The sequence below is a fragment of the Falco punctatus genome (genome assembly GCF_963210335.1).
Source record: "Falco punctatus genome assembly, chromosome: 15".
In the NCBI taxonomy this organism is placed as follows: Eukaryota; Metazoa; Chordata; class Aves; order Falconiformes; family Falconidae; genus Falco; species Falco punctatus.
Window position 1 is genome coordinate 7,746,197 of NC_137595.1, and position 15,757 is coordinate 7,761,953.

A 15,757-nucleotide genomic window follows, 5' to 3' on the forward strand; every position below is an offset into this window, starting at 1 on the left:
CAGTCCTCTTACATTTTAATTGACATCTTTTTCTTTCTTTTTTTTGTTTGTCGTATTCTCACCAGGGTGACCTGAGCGAACTGGGGAAGGTATTGATGCAAGGATCTTTCAGTGTTTGGACAGGACACCGAAAAGGTCCGACAAAAATGAAGGATCTTGCCAGGTTCAAGCCAATGCAGAGGCATCTGTTCCTGTACGAGAAAGCCTTGGTCTTCTGCAAGAAACGAGAGGAGCACGGAGACGGATATGACAAAACCTCATCCTACAGTTTTAAGCATTTTTTGAAAGTAAGGACTTTTTAGTTGGGGCCATTGCCATGTACATTGTAAACCAGTAACTCTGCAGACCCAGAGAGTGTTTTTGCCCTGACACAGTGGCTTGTTTGCTGCCGTTAAGGGCTGTGATGCTCCCTATGGAAGTGCCATGCCAGTGAAAGGTGGTTGGTTGCAATAAGCTGTGAGGACCGCCACAGCTGGAGCAGCAGCTGGGAGAGCCCATGGACTCGGAGTCACATATAGGGTGGCACCTGCCAGGGAAATGGAGCTACAGGCGAGTCCCAGGGATGGGAATGTGTCTTCCCCCCTCCACTAGTCCACTTTCCAGGAGTGGGGGTGAGGGCATGAAGCTGGGGTGTCCCTTCGCATCTTCCCCAGCTGACCTGGGAGAGCAAGAGGCTCCTCAACCCGTGGTCCTCAGGGAGTTCCCTTGGGCTGGGGTCTGCCTGGCTGCTGCTGAGCCCCATTTCCCAGCCCGGAGGATGCAGAGATAATTCCTCTTCCTCTCTCATTGCCCTTCTCCTTTGGCACGCTTTAACGGCAGCTAAAAGTACAATTATCAGATGAAGAGAGTAGCCTATGGCAAAATATGAGGGACATAAACAACTGTCCCAAGCCCATAAATGCTAACTATTATCAATAAAAATCCAAAAGTGCTCTCCTAAAGGAGACCTTCTGCTGTACTGCGTGTGATGAGCACTTCTAACATCGCATTTTGTCTCAGTACTCTGCCTTGTGTTTCTTGATAAGTAAAACCTCGATGTGAGTATATCTTAGAATGGAAAAAAATGGGCACTTGGGGGCAGAGCCTTCAGGTCCAGATGCTGCAGGTCCCTGATCTCAGCAGGGTCTGGGGAGGGAGAAGCCACAAGTAGTCAGAAAGCTGTGTAATAGTAGATAAGCCTGTTCAGCTCCAGTGTGTGTTACAAATTGTGTATTAAAAGCAAATCCCAGGCCATATGTCTAGGCACTTTAAATGTTTTCCCTGAGCAGCATCATTTTCTTTCTGGAGAGCTTGTTTTCCCTGGAGTACTTGTTTCACCATACGTGCTTTTGAAACAACTGAAGAGGGTGGCGTGGGGAAAGCCTGCTCGGAGGAGAAAATCCTGCGCTCAGGAGCCCAGGCAGTGTGGCCAGGGTTTTTCTTTGCCTTGTGCGGGCTCATTTTCCAGTTGTTTTTGTTGCCACACTGGGAGGTTGAGGTTAGAAAATCCATGGATGCTGCAGGATTACATCCGCACACATCCATCTTCAGAATTGCTGTGCTGAGGGCAAAATCATGTTTCTGGAGCTTGACATTTGTTTGATTCATGATAGTATGAGGAAATCATTTTTCTTTGCCATAATGTTTTCTGGGGATGCAGAATTCAAGCAAGCTGTTGGGTAGAAGCTGTGTAACTGGACGTCTGTAAGACAAACGAGAGCCCCTCGGGATCATATTTTACACGCTGTGTAGAACATCTAGTGGCAAATGCGTCCTCAGCTGAGATTCAGTAACTTGGAGGGTGCAGGCTCGTAACTCCCTGCGATGCCGAGTGAATCAGTCTGCCTCACGCTGCTGTGGAAGGCAGTGCAGACGAACGCCATCCCAGAGCTTTGTGCAAACCCACCTTGGTCTGCATTGCAGTGACAGCGGAGGACAGTAAATCCTGGTCAGGGGAAGGACATAGAATTTCTAAATCCACTAACATGAATGAACAGACCTTAAAGATCTCTATTCCTGGCACCTTTCTTCACATCCTCATAGTGGATCATCTAAAATAACTAATATCTTGATGCCTGGGCAGTTTTGTAGGAGCCCCTGTATAATAAACTGTCATGCTAAACAAGATGCCCAGAACTGGAAATTGCAGCGGCTGGATGATGTGCTCTCTAGGCTGTCCTTTAGACATCTTTAATATTTTTTTTTAGTTTGGTTTTTTGGTTTTTTTTTTTTGTTTTGTTTAGGTTTTTTATGTTTTCACAAAATAAGAATGGAGCCTGATCCAGCTTTCTAAGGCATCGTGGCACTATGCTGCACAGGATAGAGTTTTTCCAAATGTTCAGGACTATGCTGCACTTTTTAACCTGTGCGTTTTTAAATACCCATGGACGTGTGTGAAACTGTGCATGTGCAAACGGTCACTGGCTTTGATCACCTTCTTGCAAGCTCAGTCCTGTTCAGTGCAGATCTCCAGTCTTTTGTCAAATGTGACTGTAGAGGACCAGGTGGAGAGAGGGATGCGAGCAAAGAGACTGGAAAGTGCTGACGGCTGCTCGGTGGTGGCCTTTCTGCATCTGGAGGCAAGCGCTTTGTCAATTCAGAAGAGCTCTGCTGTTTGTGCCAGTGAAGAAAGGAGAAAAGCTAATGAGCAACTTGCTTCCTATTCCCTGAGGTTGTTCATAGTCGTTGAAAATGGGTGCCACCGTTTGGAAAAGTAACTGGGAACAGAAGGTTTGCCCAGATGACCCGATCTGTACATCGTCGTAGTCTTTCAGACCGAAAGCTCTGAGGACACACGTACTAACGAAGAGGAGCAGCAGTGTTAAACAGATCTTCTTTCTAAGGCTTTATTTGCAGTTATATTGGGTTTATCTAATCCAGTCTGCGTGAATAATTTCTGATGGATGATACCATTATTATTAGATCCATTTCAAAACACGTGAGTGGGATACTTTAGCTATTTTTGACCATCTGTTAATCAGCAATAAATTGCTAACAAATTCTGCTTTGAGTGAGGAGATGGTTTATGCGAGATCAGGTATTAAAGCACGTTTAAGCTTCGTGGCGTGTTCAGCAGGTGGGTCAGAGGTCTCCTGCTGCTGAGGAACGTCTCGGTCTCTAACCATAGTTTGAGCTACTCGTTCAGGTGGGTCACGTTGTGCAGGTCCTGAGTTATTTGGGCTTTTGACATTTCCATCCAAATGATCAAAAGTGGTCTGTGACAACAGGTAGAGCCGCGTTCAGCCACATCCAGCCTTAAGTCTGCGTGCTTCGTGAAAGCCAGGCTGACGGCAGCTCAGGCTCTATATCCAGAAGTTCAGCCTTTTGGAAACCTTGGGATGGCGTCTCAACTACAGGGGTGGTTAGGGACCAGAAGATGTTGAACTGAAATTTCTAAAGGAGCTAAGGGCTTCACAAAAGGGTTTTAAAGATCGCTGAAAGAATGAAACACCGAATTAAATGAGTAAATAAAGAATAGTACAGCAGAAATAAGGTATGTAGAAAAATAATGTACCATGCATTTATAAAGCTTCGTATGCCTCATCTGAGAAATTTCATGGTGAAAGAGGTATGAGATGACTTTTCAGTTAGTTCCACTGATGCCCAAATGAAAAGTCCCCTAAGGTCCGTTGATTGGTTTCAGAAAGCTTTTGTAAATACAGCAAGCTGGCAGAAGGTCAGGGGGGATAAGTCATTGCTACTGAAATTAATGTTGATGAATTGTGTTAAACTGGGTGAAAATAGGTTTATTTAACATGCTGCAGAAAGTCTGGTTACATAGGGAAAAGGGAGAAATTTGTAATATGTTTTACTTTCTGGTTCTTTTGGATTTGCAGATGAATGCAGTTGGAATAACTGAGAATGTGAAAGGAGATCATCGGAAATTTGAAATCTGGTATAGTGGGCGAGAAGAGGTCTATGTCGTGCAGGTTTGTATCTTCAAAAATGCTGATATTTGCACATACTCATAACAGTGTTGAGGCGATGTCTCCCGTTGGTCTTTATAGGATTATTAGACATTTACCTTGTGTTTTGTCCTCCTGTTTGCCCACATCAGTGTTCACAGAGCTGTCCCAGTGGCTGCTCCTTGGTGTCCAGTCTAGAACTGTAAAAGTCATCTTAAAGTGAAGACAGAATTGCCCCTTGGAAATAGACCCTTTTTATTCCAGATAAATATCTCAAATAGACCGATAGTTGGGAAAAAAGATTTTACTGTGCTTAATAGCTTATGTGAATTGAGGTGGGAAACAAACCTCGCACATCAACGGACACGGGCACGTGCTGCTGTGCAGTGAGATGTCAGAACTGCTCCCAGAGCAAAGGCTTAGCCCCCGTGGGGCTGCTCCCGGGAGTCTTTGGATTCATCTACAAAATGCCCAACTGACCTGAGTTCTTCAGTTCTTCCTGGTTCCCCCCCCCCCCCGCCCCACCGCTTTGTAGCGTTTTGAATAGAAATTGATGATGATGAACTGTTTGCCTAATGGGGTGTTCACAACCCTGTTGTGAAAATACTGTCGATTGATGCTTTTTTTAATTAGTCTTCTGCCTAGCTTTTTTTTCTCCATGTTGCAACAGAGTAGCTGACTTAAATTCCTAAAGCAGATGTATGTAGCCAAGTATACATATATGCAAAAGGCAGACTTGGCCCTTCAGGTATTTTGTAAAAGGGATGAGATGCACGCACACGTGTCCTTTTGCCTGCACTTCTTGTGTCGTAGGAGATGGCTCCAGAATTTCCAGTGTTTTGCCTGGGCGTAGTGAGGATCGTCAATTTTAGAAGATCATGTATGTTTAAATTTTAGTGGTGGCTCTGGATAAAAGGGGATTTTGGATAATTTCAGCATAGAAAAGTATGAAATTTCATTCATACATTATAAGGGATGTTTCTCAATGCAAAATTTGGACAATTTTCTCTACTTGTAGGCCCAAACGGTCGATCTGAAGATGGCATGGTTGAATGAAATAAGAAAAATTTTGTTCAAGCAGCAGGAGCTTATAAAAGGTACATTTGACCAGTTTCTCTGTGGCATTGATTCTGCAGCAGAACCTTTCCTATTTTCACATTGCTAATCTTCAAATCCACTAATTCTCTCCAGAGAATTGATTTTTAGAAGCCTAGTAGCAAAATACTGGAGCAAGGTCTTACAGGGAAAGAACATAACTTACAGCAGTAAAGGCCAGATGCTTACGTGAAAATGAATTACAGAAGTACTTTTTTTTTTTTTTCCTTACCTTGGGGATTATTTCACATTTGTTATCATAGGCTTAATTCAACAAGATACGTAGCAGATGCCTAGTTTTAAGCATATTATAGTCTTCAGTGGCATGCTGACTATTGGATTTGTGCTAACATATACCATCTTAATCATAACTAAGTCTGTGCTTTGCAAGAGTCCGAGTCTGTTTTTCTCTAGATGGAAATCATTAGAGCTGTACACAAGGTCTAATTTTTAAAAATGATGCTTCAAGTGTGACGGTTACTAATAAAAAAATGGATTTTAAGATGGTGTTTGACCTCCCCACAGTGGAGAAGCAGCAGCCTGGCTCATGCACAGACCAGCTCCCGCTCTCCTCCCAGCTGAGTGATGGGTGAGTCCCAGGAGCCGGATCGGGGGCTCCCTCCAGTACCCCCCCATCACTGGGCACCCGCTGTCCTCTGTCTGTATCCTGGCTCTGTGCTGTTCCCCCCTCCCCGTTTCTGTCTGAGACCTCTGGCATCGGGGTCAGGAGGGATGTGGTGCCGTTCATCCTTCGGTGACGGTGGTCTGGGGACAGGGTCTGTGAGGGGCACCCTGGAGAACTCGCCTGGCAGCGCAGCCTGAGCTGCTCATCCTCTGCACATGGAGACAAAGATCAAAGACTGTGCTTAAGTTCAGGAGACAGACCATAGCCACTGTATTTCCCCTCCCAAAAACCTAAAACTAGGCACTGAAGTCCTTAACCTTTATAGAAACTTACGTTAGGAAGTACCACTATTATTTCTCACCCTCTTTTACAAAACCTTGTGAAGTTGTGTTCATTCATAAAGTAAAACTAAGACTGATGTCTGTCTTTTTTTTTTTTTTTTTTCAATCAATCAGAAAGCAGCAGAGAGCCTCCGTAAGCTCAGAAGAGAATGACTCGGAGCGCACCAGCCCGGTGATGCTGGACAGTGGGCTCCCGTCCCCCCAGAACAAGCCCCACAGAAGTATGGACCCTTCCCCTTCCCTCGGGGCATGCTCTGCGGGTGCTGGGGTACCCCCAGCCTGAGCTGCACGCTGTCTTGCAGGCTGGCCGGGAATGTCACAGTCCCTGGAAATCTGCGAGGGGCTGGAGGAGTGGTCGGGTAACCAGTACCTCTCCAACTGCTCGGACACTGAAGAGGAGGACGGGAACCAGCTGGTTAGTCCCAAAGCTTTGGGTGTTGCTGGTTTTGGTCATCTTGCTTTGTTTTGCTTCACTGGATAACAGATGTATCTTGTCTATGTCTCTCAAATTTTCCATATCTCACTTTGGGAAATGAGGATATGCCTCAGCCACAGTTTCTTGAAATAATTTGAATTAGGGTAGCTGATAGGGCTCCGTCACGTTCCCTGCGGCAGTCAGACGTAGCAGCTGCATGATATGAAGTGCAGCTGAATAAGATAATTTTTTTCTTACTACCACAGTCTCCAGGAAGATACAAAGCCCTTGCAGACTGCAAGAGGAGAGGATCAGAGGACCTGCTGGTGAAAAACGGGGATGAAATTCAGCTTTTGCATGAAGATGGTGAGGGACAGTGGTAGGTATTTTAGGATTTCTTTGCCTTCTCTCTACGAGCCTGCAAGGCAGTCCTGTGCGACCTCGCTTGCCTGGTGATACACTCATTGCAGCTGCCAGTTAAGTTTTAGACTATTCCAGAAAGCTGGAGAATTCATTCCCTTGCTATGACTAGAGGCCATGCGGCTGGCTTGGCCTGGGACAACGTGGCAGGACTTGCCTTGCCATGGGTGCCCGGGTGAGCCGTGCTTTGCCAGCATCTTCACCACCCTGCTTGCCATGCTCTGCCTGCTTCAGGTGGCGCTTCAAGCGAGAGCTCCTTGCCCACCTCAGCTCAGCTGTTGGCTCAGTTCCTCTGGGCTTATTAATAGCACTGTTGAGTAACGGTAAGACATTTCCCTCCCTCAGACAGCTGTCTGAGTGTTAATGGTTAATGGCTGTAAACCATCTTTCTGTTGTGTTTAAAACTGTGGCTCCGAGATAACACTTCGCAGCCGGCTCTCTCCTGGCTGGGAGTGTTGCCTGGGAAGTCACCATACCCAGCCCTCTGCCTTCTGGACCGTTAGTTCCCTTGCCTCGGAGAGCAGCACGCTCTTTTCTGATTTTTGCAGCAATTTGCTGAGATTTCTGGCTGCCTTTCCTTTCCAGGCTGATTTCTGACTAGCTCTCATCAGCCAGCCCAGAGTCTCAGTAGGAGAGAGTGTAGCGTGCTAATGCCTTGTTCGGGATGTGGGAAGGGTGGTGTTACAAGGAACCTGGATCAGATTTGTGCAGGCACTAGCCCATAAATGCACAGACACAAATGCCCCGTGGAGGATTCCTGGCCAGCATCTACAGCCCTTGCACTTCCAGGGCAATTGGAATAGAATAGAACAGAATATTTCAGTTGGAAGAAGGGACCTACAATGATCATCTAGTCCAACTGCCTTTTTCAAAATCTGGTTTGTTGTTAGCAAAAGCAAGGTGTAAAACATCTCAGTTTTGCTGAATGCTTACCACCTCTTACAGTGATTTCAGCCAGTGCCAGGCAAAGATTTTGCACACCAACCTTTTGTGTTAGCACAAACTTCACTGCATGGGTGAGACAGAGGGATGCTGTTTATGAGCATGAGTATTTCCAGCTGCCTAAGTCTTGGCTTGAATTTACTTACAGTACCCTGACTAAATTCACCTTACCAGTCTAGCTTAATAGCAAAGAAGTGAGGCAAGTAGTTGCCCTTGGCTCCATCGGTAGTCAATGGAGGAAAACTGGCATCTCTGGAAGTCTCAGGTGGGATAACGCATGCTCTGGAGCATTCTGTTCCTCTCCACTGCCTAGAGGGGTGCCCAAGGTAGCTGCGCTCCTGATGTAGGTTTTTAATTAGGTACCTAAATTTAGGTGGGAAGAATATTTTCAATGCATGCCCTGCTCCAGTTCAAATGCTTCCCTGGTTTGAACAAATTGTTGGTTGCACTGACAGTTGTGTAGAGTTTGCCCGTATGGAACTGCTGCTGGGTTGGTTTGTTTCTTTTACTAATGCCGTTGTCATTCCAAGGTTGGTGAAAAACCTAAACAGAAGAAAAGAAGGCTGGATTCCTGTCCACAGTCTGCAGATAGTAGTTGGTGACTGCAGATTTCGGAATGCCAAAGTCGCAGGTATCATATAGCACGCCTAGCAGAAATATTTCATAACTCCAATCAGGTCTTTTAAGCCATTTGCTTTACTCTTGATGTACTAAATCTGGCTGCATATGCCTCTGCAGAAAAAAAAAAAAAAAAAAGCAAGCAGCTACTCCCAAAACCCGCAAAAGTAGTAAATTAAGCTTTTTTTGTTTGTCAACACCTTAAGACATTTCTGTGACTTTAGGCACTAGTAAGTTAAACCCAAGCATTTAAAAACATAGATTTCTTTGCAAGAGCACTGGGTAGAAGATCGGGGAGAAGAGTCTGAGTCTGACAGAGGGATTCCCGGGACTGTGTTGCCTCCTCACTGCTATAGCTCAAACCCCGTGTGAACAGGAGGTACCTAGGCAGAAATTCCTCCTGCTGCAAAAGGCGTCGTGGCCTGACCCCCAGCACTCTAAGGCAATACTTCATTTCTGCAACCTCTTGCCCTCATTGCTGCCTCCTAGTTAATCCGTTGTTAGAACCAAGATTATAATAAGCAGGTTACCAGGTTTTGGCAGGAGGCTTCTAGTCTCAGAAAACATATTTCTCGTCTTCTAGCCATAAATGTACATAGAAATAGATAGGGAAGCATAACAGACAACACAAGAAAATGCCTTAAGGGCAGCCTGTCGCCCTTGCCATGTACGCAGCATCCACCACTCCATGTGTTTGCCTCATCACCATGTCACTGGGAATGGGAGACCAGGGTTTGCAATGGGAGCAGCTCAGGAAACACACATAGATGTAGTCCATCCGAAAAAAAATAATAATACACTAGTTATAACCATATGAAACAAATTTGGCAAGTAGATTTCTTTATAAATACTTCCTTTTTTTGTCAAAATCTATTGTTTTGGTGACCATGAAGGAAGCCTTCTGAAAGGCTTATAGTAACAGTCAGCTCCTGATGGATTTCCAGTGTATTTCAGTGAAATCCTTCCTATGCAGGAAGATACTTTTTTATCCCGTTTGTTGCAGGGCAGGCGAATTTCATAGGTTGGAGGTTTTGTGGCTTTACCGAAGGGGCAGCTGGCAGTGGGCTAGCAGTGCAGCCGAGAGGACTGCCCTTGGCACGCTCCTACCCTGGAGCACCATGTGTTGTCTTCCCAGCAAGTCTGGTTAGTGCATGTCGCCGGGTCCTCCACCGCAGCCTGTGCAGGAGGTTTCTCCAGCCACAAATGCATCTTGAAAATACAGTGCCGGCAAACTTTGAACACTGGTTTGCTTTGCAAGTGGTCATATCCCCCAAAGCTAACAGACTCGCATCTCCAGATGCAAAACCATCTGGTTTGCAAAGTCGCCGAGCACAAACTAAAGGGAATTTCACAAGGCAAAACCACAGAGAGCTCCTCTGGTGAGCCTCATGCCGCTGCCCAGGTGCTTTGCCGTCCTGCTGCCAGGGTCTAGTGGTGGCCCTGAGGCTCTGTTCTCCTGTTACGATTAACTTTGTTCTCTCCTGCTGTTGCTGTTCATGTTATGCAGTCACTGGGCATGATTCCAATTGTACGTGCACTCCAGGCAATATTGTAGGATGATGTGGGATGTTTTTTTTGCTATTTCCTAGAGCTATTCCTAGAGCTTTTCAGTGATGTGTCCTTATAGCTATAATGTACTTTCACTCTGAAACCTGATTTTCAAACAGTACCTTTACGTTTAGCAATTCCCTTTCCTCTGTGGACCGGTCATTTTGTACCGCAGGTGACTGTACCAGACTGCTCAGGGCTGGGCTGGGCTGGGCTCTTTTCTGCTTCTTCAGAAGATGGAGCTCTTGCTCCAGTATAGCAGAGGGAGAATTAGGCGGCCAAGCTTGCAGAGCAAAGTAGGGGCAGGAGGGAGCACCGTAACCCTCACATGTGATGAGCTGCTTGTGCTGAAATGCTGTTTTGCATGTAAGCAGGGTAAACTTGATTAACATGTTGTGGGGTCGCCAGGAGCGTGGAGCGTGGTGGAGTCAGCCCCTCGGATGGGGGAGGCAGTCCTGCCCCTCGCGGGGGTAGTGCTTCTGGTACTGCTCAGCTCCAGGTCCCCGCAATAAATAAAAAACGTATTTCCTGTCACTGAATTTCATAACCAGAAGTCATACGGATCTGGGATTTGGGTTTTTTTTCAGCAAAGCCTTTAGCTGAATAGGTTAAATGGTTCCCTTACCTTAACGTCTTTTTTTTTATTAGATTTATACGTGACCCTAACAAGAACCTCCCATCACAGGGTGGCTGATGCCTGCACGCTTACAAGCTGTTCCTCTCCCCTCCTGCTAATTATTCCAGTGTTGAGCCAGTACAACTCATAATGAAGTTACAGGGAACTTTCTGCTGCCCAGTTTAAGTCATCAGATGCGTGTGTGGTCCGTGCCCCCCTTCCCTACCATTGCTGGCTTTGCAAATCCACCATCCTCCAGCACCCCGCCTGCCCAGGCACAGCCTGCCTGCAAAGCTGAACTCGCAGCACCCAAACGAAACCACAGATGGTTTTGCATCCTTTCCTCGCATGGTTGCATAGGTGATTTTCCTTAGAGATGAGTGGTTACTATTGGCGATGCCATGTAACTGTTGATAGAGCAAGTATTTTGGTCCAGCTCTTCTTCTGCAAATGTGTGCGTGTGGGAAACCTTATTAAACTTTTTGTAAATCTTGGCCTGGGTACAAGCCAGGAGGCTTTTGGGGAGGAAGACAGCTGGCTTTTGGAGGTCACTTTGAAAACCAGTTTTCCTTCTGGTATGCCTCTAGCTATAATTTCTGAGTTTAGTCCTTGCTGCTTTTTTCTGAATAGATTTATTTTGTCTCCTGCGCAAATCCATGGTGGATGCTTTTATGTGTGCTGTAGGCATAGTTTTGTGTCACAGGTGATAACGTGCAGATCTCAAATAGGGGAGGGCTCTGCTCAGAAAAAAGCAATATTCAGGAAAAAGCTACTGCTGAGGTTTACCCGTGTGTTGCTAGTTTAAGCTGCCTTGCTAAAGCAGCCAGGTATTGCCTGGTCAACTGACTTGACTTTTATATGAATTAGCAAGGAGATGCAAGATTATCTCTTCATTTCCCTTGTGCAAGACACACATTCGGGGAAGGTGAGGGCTGCAGCGTTACAATCCCAACTCTTTTTCCACGGTGGGGCAGGAGACAAAACATTTCTGCAAGTCCCCTGGTTGCTAACGTGCCAAAGATCACGATTTACAGCACTGACAGCATCTGTGTCAGTGAAGGAAAAGGCATCTTGCTTCTTGGCTGCGCTGCAGCACCCACTGCATGGCAAAGGGAGAGCAGGGAGAGCAGAAATGAGGCCCTTGCCATCCCCCAGAGCTGCTGCGTGACTCGTTTTCGCTTCGGTGACAGTGTTGGTGTCCAGCAGCACTGCAGCCGCCCCTCTCGCCGAGGGTGAGCTCTGTCCCTGCTCTGCTTTTCTCTCAGCAGTGGTAAACAGATGCAGGCAAAAGGAAACGTGTTGTTGGCTCCTGAGTTTTCACATCAGAGCAAAATGGGGCCACAGCGTTTTTCACCTGACCTTTACAGGCTGGGCAGAGAGAAGGGCGAGTGTCCATTTCTCACTCGCTGTGTGAAGGCTGCATGAGACTGACTGCTTTTAGAGCAAGTAGCCTGAATAAAAAGAGGGATTAAAATGAAAAACGGAAGCGGTGATAAATGCCTTTATGTAAATATATATATTTAAGAAACGTTGCTACAACTTCCGAATTCTCTTAAACAGCAGAACAGTTGTATGGCAGAATTTGCCTGGAGCCCAAAGGCAAGGAGCGTTCAGAGCAGGCATGGAAGGATGCTCTGTGCCAGGGCAGGCACGCATACCGGCTTGGTTTAAGGAGGATGCAGGCTCCTGTTCTACACCCAGACCCTCTCCTAGTTTGTTTTAACACCCCACTTGCCAAATTATCTCTTCTAAGCCTTAAGGGGATCCCCTATGCGTGCTCTTCATGCAATAAACCTGAGTAAAGGTTTCCCCTGCTGGTAGTGCCTGAAGGACAGAGCTTGCATGCCCTCTGCTCCTGCTGGCCAGGGCGGTGGGGATCGTCCTCTCGACTGTGCTGAGCTTGAGGCAACCCCTTACCTGGCTCCCCAGGCCACGCGGTTTGAACCTGCCCGATGAGAGTAACATATGTGGCTGAACTGAACTCTTGAGCTCTTGCAGGCTGGCATAAGCATGTTAGCTGAAATGTGCAAGTTTTGTCTTAAATTCTGTTTAAAATGCCACTTGTAGTTTTGCAGATGCAGCACAGCTGTTTGCACTATTACTTATGCACTTTAATGATTGCAGCCACAGGCTTTTGTATTTACGCAGGGTCCATTAAAGGTAACGCTGATCTCTTTTTGGCCTTTGAAACGTAAAGCAGGGTCTCCTTGCACAACCTGTGATGCCAGCCAGCTTCACGGAACAGCTGTTTTGTAGTGCTGTAGAAAACCATTTTGAACCTGACAAAATAAGGAGTCTAGAGAAGGTATCAGCTGGCCACGCTGTGATAATCAAGTGGTAGGTGATGGAAATGAGTCAAACCCTGTGGTCCTGCCTTAGGCAAGGCTCTCACTGGAGCTAGTGGGAGTTCAACTTTTAGGGAGAACTGCAGGAGCGCACTTACTTTTTTACGTTATACAAATGTTACATGATTACAGGGAACAATGTATTTCTTGGTATAAGATGCTTTAATATTAACATCATTCTTCATTACTTTATAGATGCTGGCCTGTGTAACACGAGAAAGTTTAGTTCCCCTTGAATTAAGGGTGAACTAGTAGCATCCTATTTTCGATGCTCTTTGGAAGCTTTCAACTAAGTGTTACAGAGAAATAGCACAATAGTTGGAGTTGTCCTGTACTATTCATCACATTCACAGACCTCCACAGCTTCATCTGCGCTGAACAGGACTGGGGTCCTAAGCAGCTTCTCATAGTCATAAAGGAAGCCATTCTCTGCTCTTTCTTTTGTTTCTCCTATGGGAAGTACAGTATTTTATTAATTTCACCTGCTGTTTTTCCATGACATCCATCACGTTTCATCAGAGAAGTACACTACAGTTTCCTGACACTTTGTTTAGATGCTTGAAATTTCCTCTCCAGGTTGAAGGCTTTACCTACTTATTAGCTGACAACTGTTGAAGTTGCAAATAAAAGAGTTGAGTTTTGGTAAACCAAAAAAAAACAAACCAAAACCACAATCCAGCCAAAAAAAAAAAAATCAAACAAAAAAACAAAGAAGCTGTATGTCCTGCTTAATTGATTTTATGGATGGATTTGTCTTAAATACCTACTTCAGCTATGTGAATGTAATGTTCTGTAAGAGCATTACCTGGCTGACTCACATGTGGAGATGCAATAACGTTAAAGATCCTCTTTTTGCACTTAGGGTCTGACTGCAGCCCGTGGCGGTCAGTCCCGTTGATTTCAGTGAGGTTTGGATCAGGTCAAACTGACAACTCAGGGTTGTCGCTCATCACTTAGGGTCCCAAAGCGTCCCGAGGCTGAAACCTGTATCTAGCAAGTGTTGAAGTTTACATTAAATGTATGTACTTTTGGAACATGTGCCATAAATCAAAGTTAAATGTCCATGTTTGCACTAAGGATGTTCTTGTGATAAGACTGTACTTTTCAGCATCTTTAACAATAATGTATCTATTGAATTTTTGAGAAAGAAAAAAGAACACTGAACACTCATAATTTAATTTTGTGTTTCTTTGTCTAGTTTTGCTTTTGTAGAACATAGGTACAGGTGGTTTGACTTTTAAGAAGATGTGTGCAAAGAGCATCTGACTGTGTTGAGAGCAGGGTTACTAGTGTTATGCATGCGGTAATGAATTTGCTCTGTCCCGTCAAAATGAAACGTTTTATACTGTGGACTAAAGGGGGACCTTGATGATCTGACTTCGATTTGTGAACCGTGGATTCTTAGACACAGTCCCAAGTTGTTCAGTTAAAACATACCGGGGTTTGGGGGGTGTTTTTTGGTGGCCATTTTTGTATGGAGGGGTTGTCGAACCTGCTTGGTGGCTGTGGTTGCCTGGGGGGTTCCCCAGCATGCTGGCACGCAGTGATGGGCGCTTCTCCAGTTCAGGTGGCCGGTATTGTGGGTAACCCCCCTCCGTACACCCCCAAAAACGTGACCAGCTGCGTCTGAACTGAGCAACACTGCAAGACCTAGAAGGATCCCAGTATTCTTCAGCCACCAGCAGCAGAGGGGTTTTAAGTCACTGAAGATTATTTCAGTCTAATTCAAAATTGGCCACAGTGCATTTGCCAGGTGGAAGAATAGGAGTGTCTTAAGTTACTGTCGGGGCTGTTTATAGTGGTAACAATTATTGTGGTAACAGTACACGTTTTGAGGTACAACTGTAAATATTTGTCTCAAACATAGCACACATTGCATATTAAATGGTTTTAATCTTTTTTGTCTTCCATAGTTTTAAATCTAAGCTTTTATTAATTTATGAGGTTGATAAGTTCTGCAAATCTGAATGTACAGTCTGAGATTTTTAACATTTGAAACTTTGCACACGACATGGTATGTTACCTTAAGTATGCTGTTGAACTAGGCTCTTAATGTATATGTATAAATTACGGTAGAGAATTTTCTCTGACTGCAAGTTTAAATGAATTATATTGTATATGTACCTGTAAAAAAATGTGTTAAATCTATATTTAAAGATTAAAAACTTGTTAAATAAATTCATATGAGAATACGCAATTCTGTCCAAAAACACCTCTGCTGTAACTAGAGAAAAATATAATTCTCACAGTGTTGGTTTTATTTTATTTCTTTAGAACAAATATAACCTTCTTACATGCATTTTGATTTTAAAATAAGCAGCGGCAGATGATCCAGTTAGCTTCTTGGTAATCACAGCGGCAATGAAATTGGGAGAGGCACCGTAGCACTCATACCGATGTCTGAAATAGCAGCTATTGAAACCCTGCCCTGGCTGGGGGTGTCTCCATCACCAGCCTCCCCTGCATCCCAGCATGGGGCCGGAGGCACCTCTGGGCTGGGGGCCATGGGGCCGTACTCATGGGTGGGTGCACGGGGTCTGTGCTGGGAACAACAGCCCTTGTGCAGGTGGCGTGGGGGGAGAGGTGGTCTTAGGGGCATATCCCACCAGGCGGGAGGAGGAGAACCCCTGTCAGCGGGGTTCTGCCTCTGGGTGTGTGCCGTGGTCCTGTGCGTGGTGCCTGCAGCCTGTGCCCAAGCTGCCTGTGCCAGGCACCACGGCGTGGTTCCCAAAGGACACGCTGTTTCCCCATGCACCCCTGGAGTGTTCTGTGGAAGGAGATACGAGGCGAACCAGCACTGATCAGAGGTAAACCTCCTGTCCTTTGGGATTATTCCCTTCCTTTGAAATTGGGAACTAAATTAAGCCCACTTGAATCAGCCCGACAGAGGACCTCTGCCCCAAGATGC

General features: G+C 45.6%; 1 protein-coding gene across 2 annotated transcripts in view; it reads left to right on the top strand.

The window, feature by feature from the left end:
• The window catches only part of MCF2 (MCF.2 cell line derived transforming sequence), a 61,795-nt gene extending 46,260 nt beyond the window's left edge, over nt 1-15,535 (top strand). Inside the window, exons 22-30 of one of the 2 annotated variants that reach the window (XM_080366085.1) lie at nt 66-287; nt 3,816-3,908; nt 4,903-4,981; nt 5,505-5,568; nt 6,060-6,166; nt 6,248-6,360; nt 6,627-6,739; nt 8,253-8,353; nt 13,045-13,185. In XM_080366085.1, the coding sequence (XP_080222211.1) occupies nt 66-287; nt 3,816-3,908; nt 4,903-4,981; nt 5,505-5,568; nt 6,060-6,166; nt 6,248-6,360; nt 6,627-6,739; nt 8,253-8,353; nt 13,045-13,085 (933 nt within the window). In that variant the 3' untranslated portion in view covers nt 13,086-13,185. Of the gene's footprint in view, nt 1-65; nt 288-3,815; nt 3,909-4,902; nt 4,982-5,504; nt 5,569-6,059; nt 6,167-6,247; nt 6,361-6,626; nt 6,740-8,252; nt 8,354-13,044 lie in introns of both variants that reach the window. The other variant, XM_080366086.1, reaches the window with a different exon arrangement.
• The last annotated feature ends 222 nt before the right edge of the window (nt 15,536-15,757 follow it).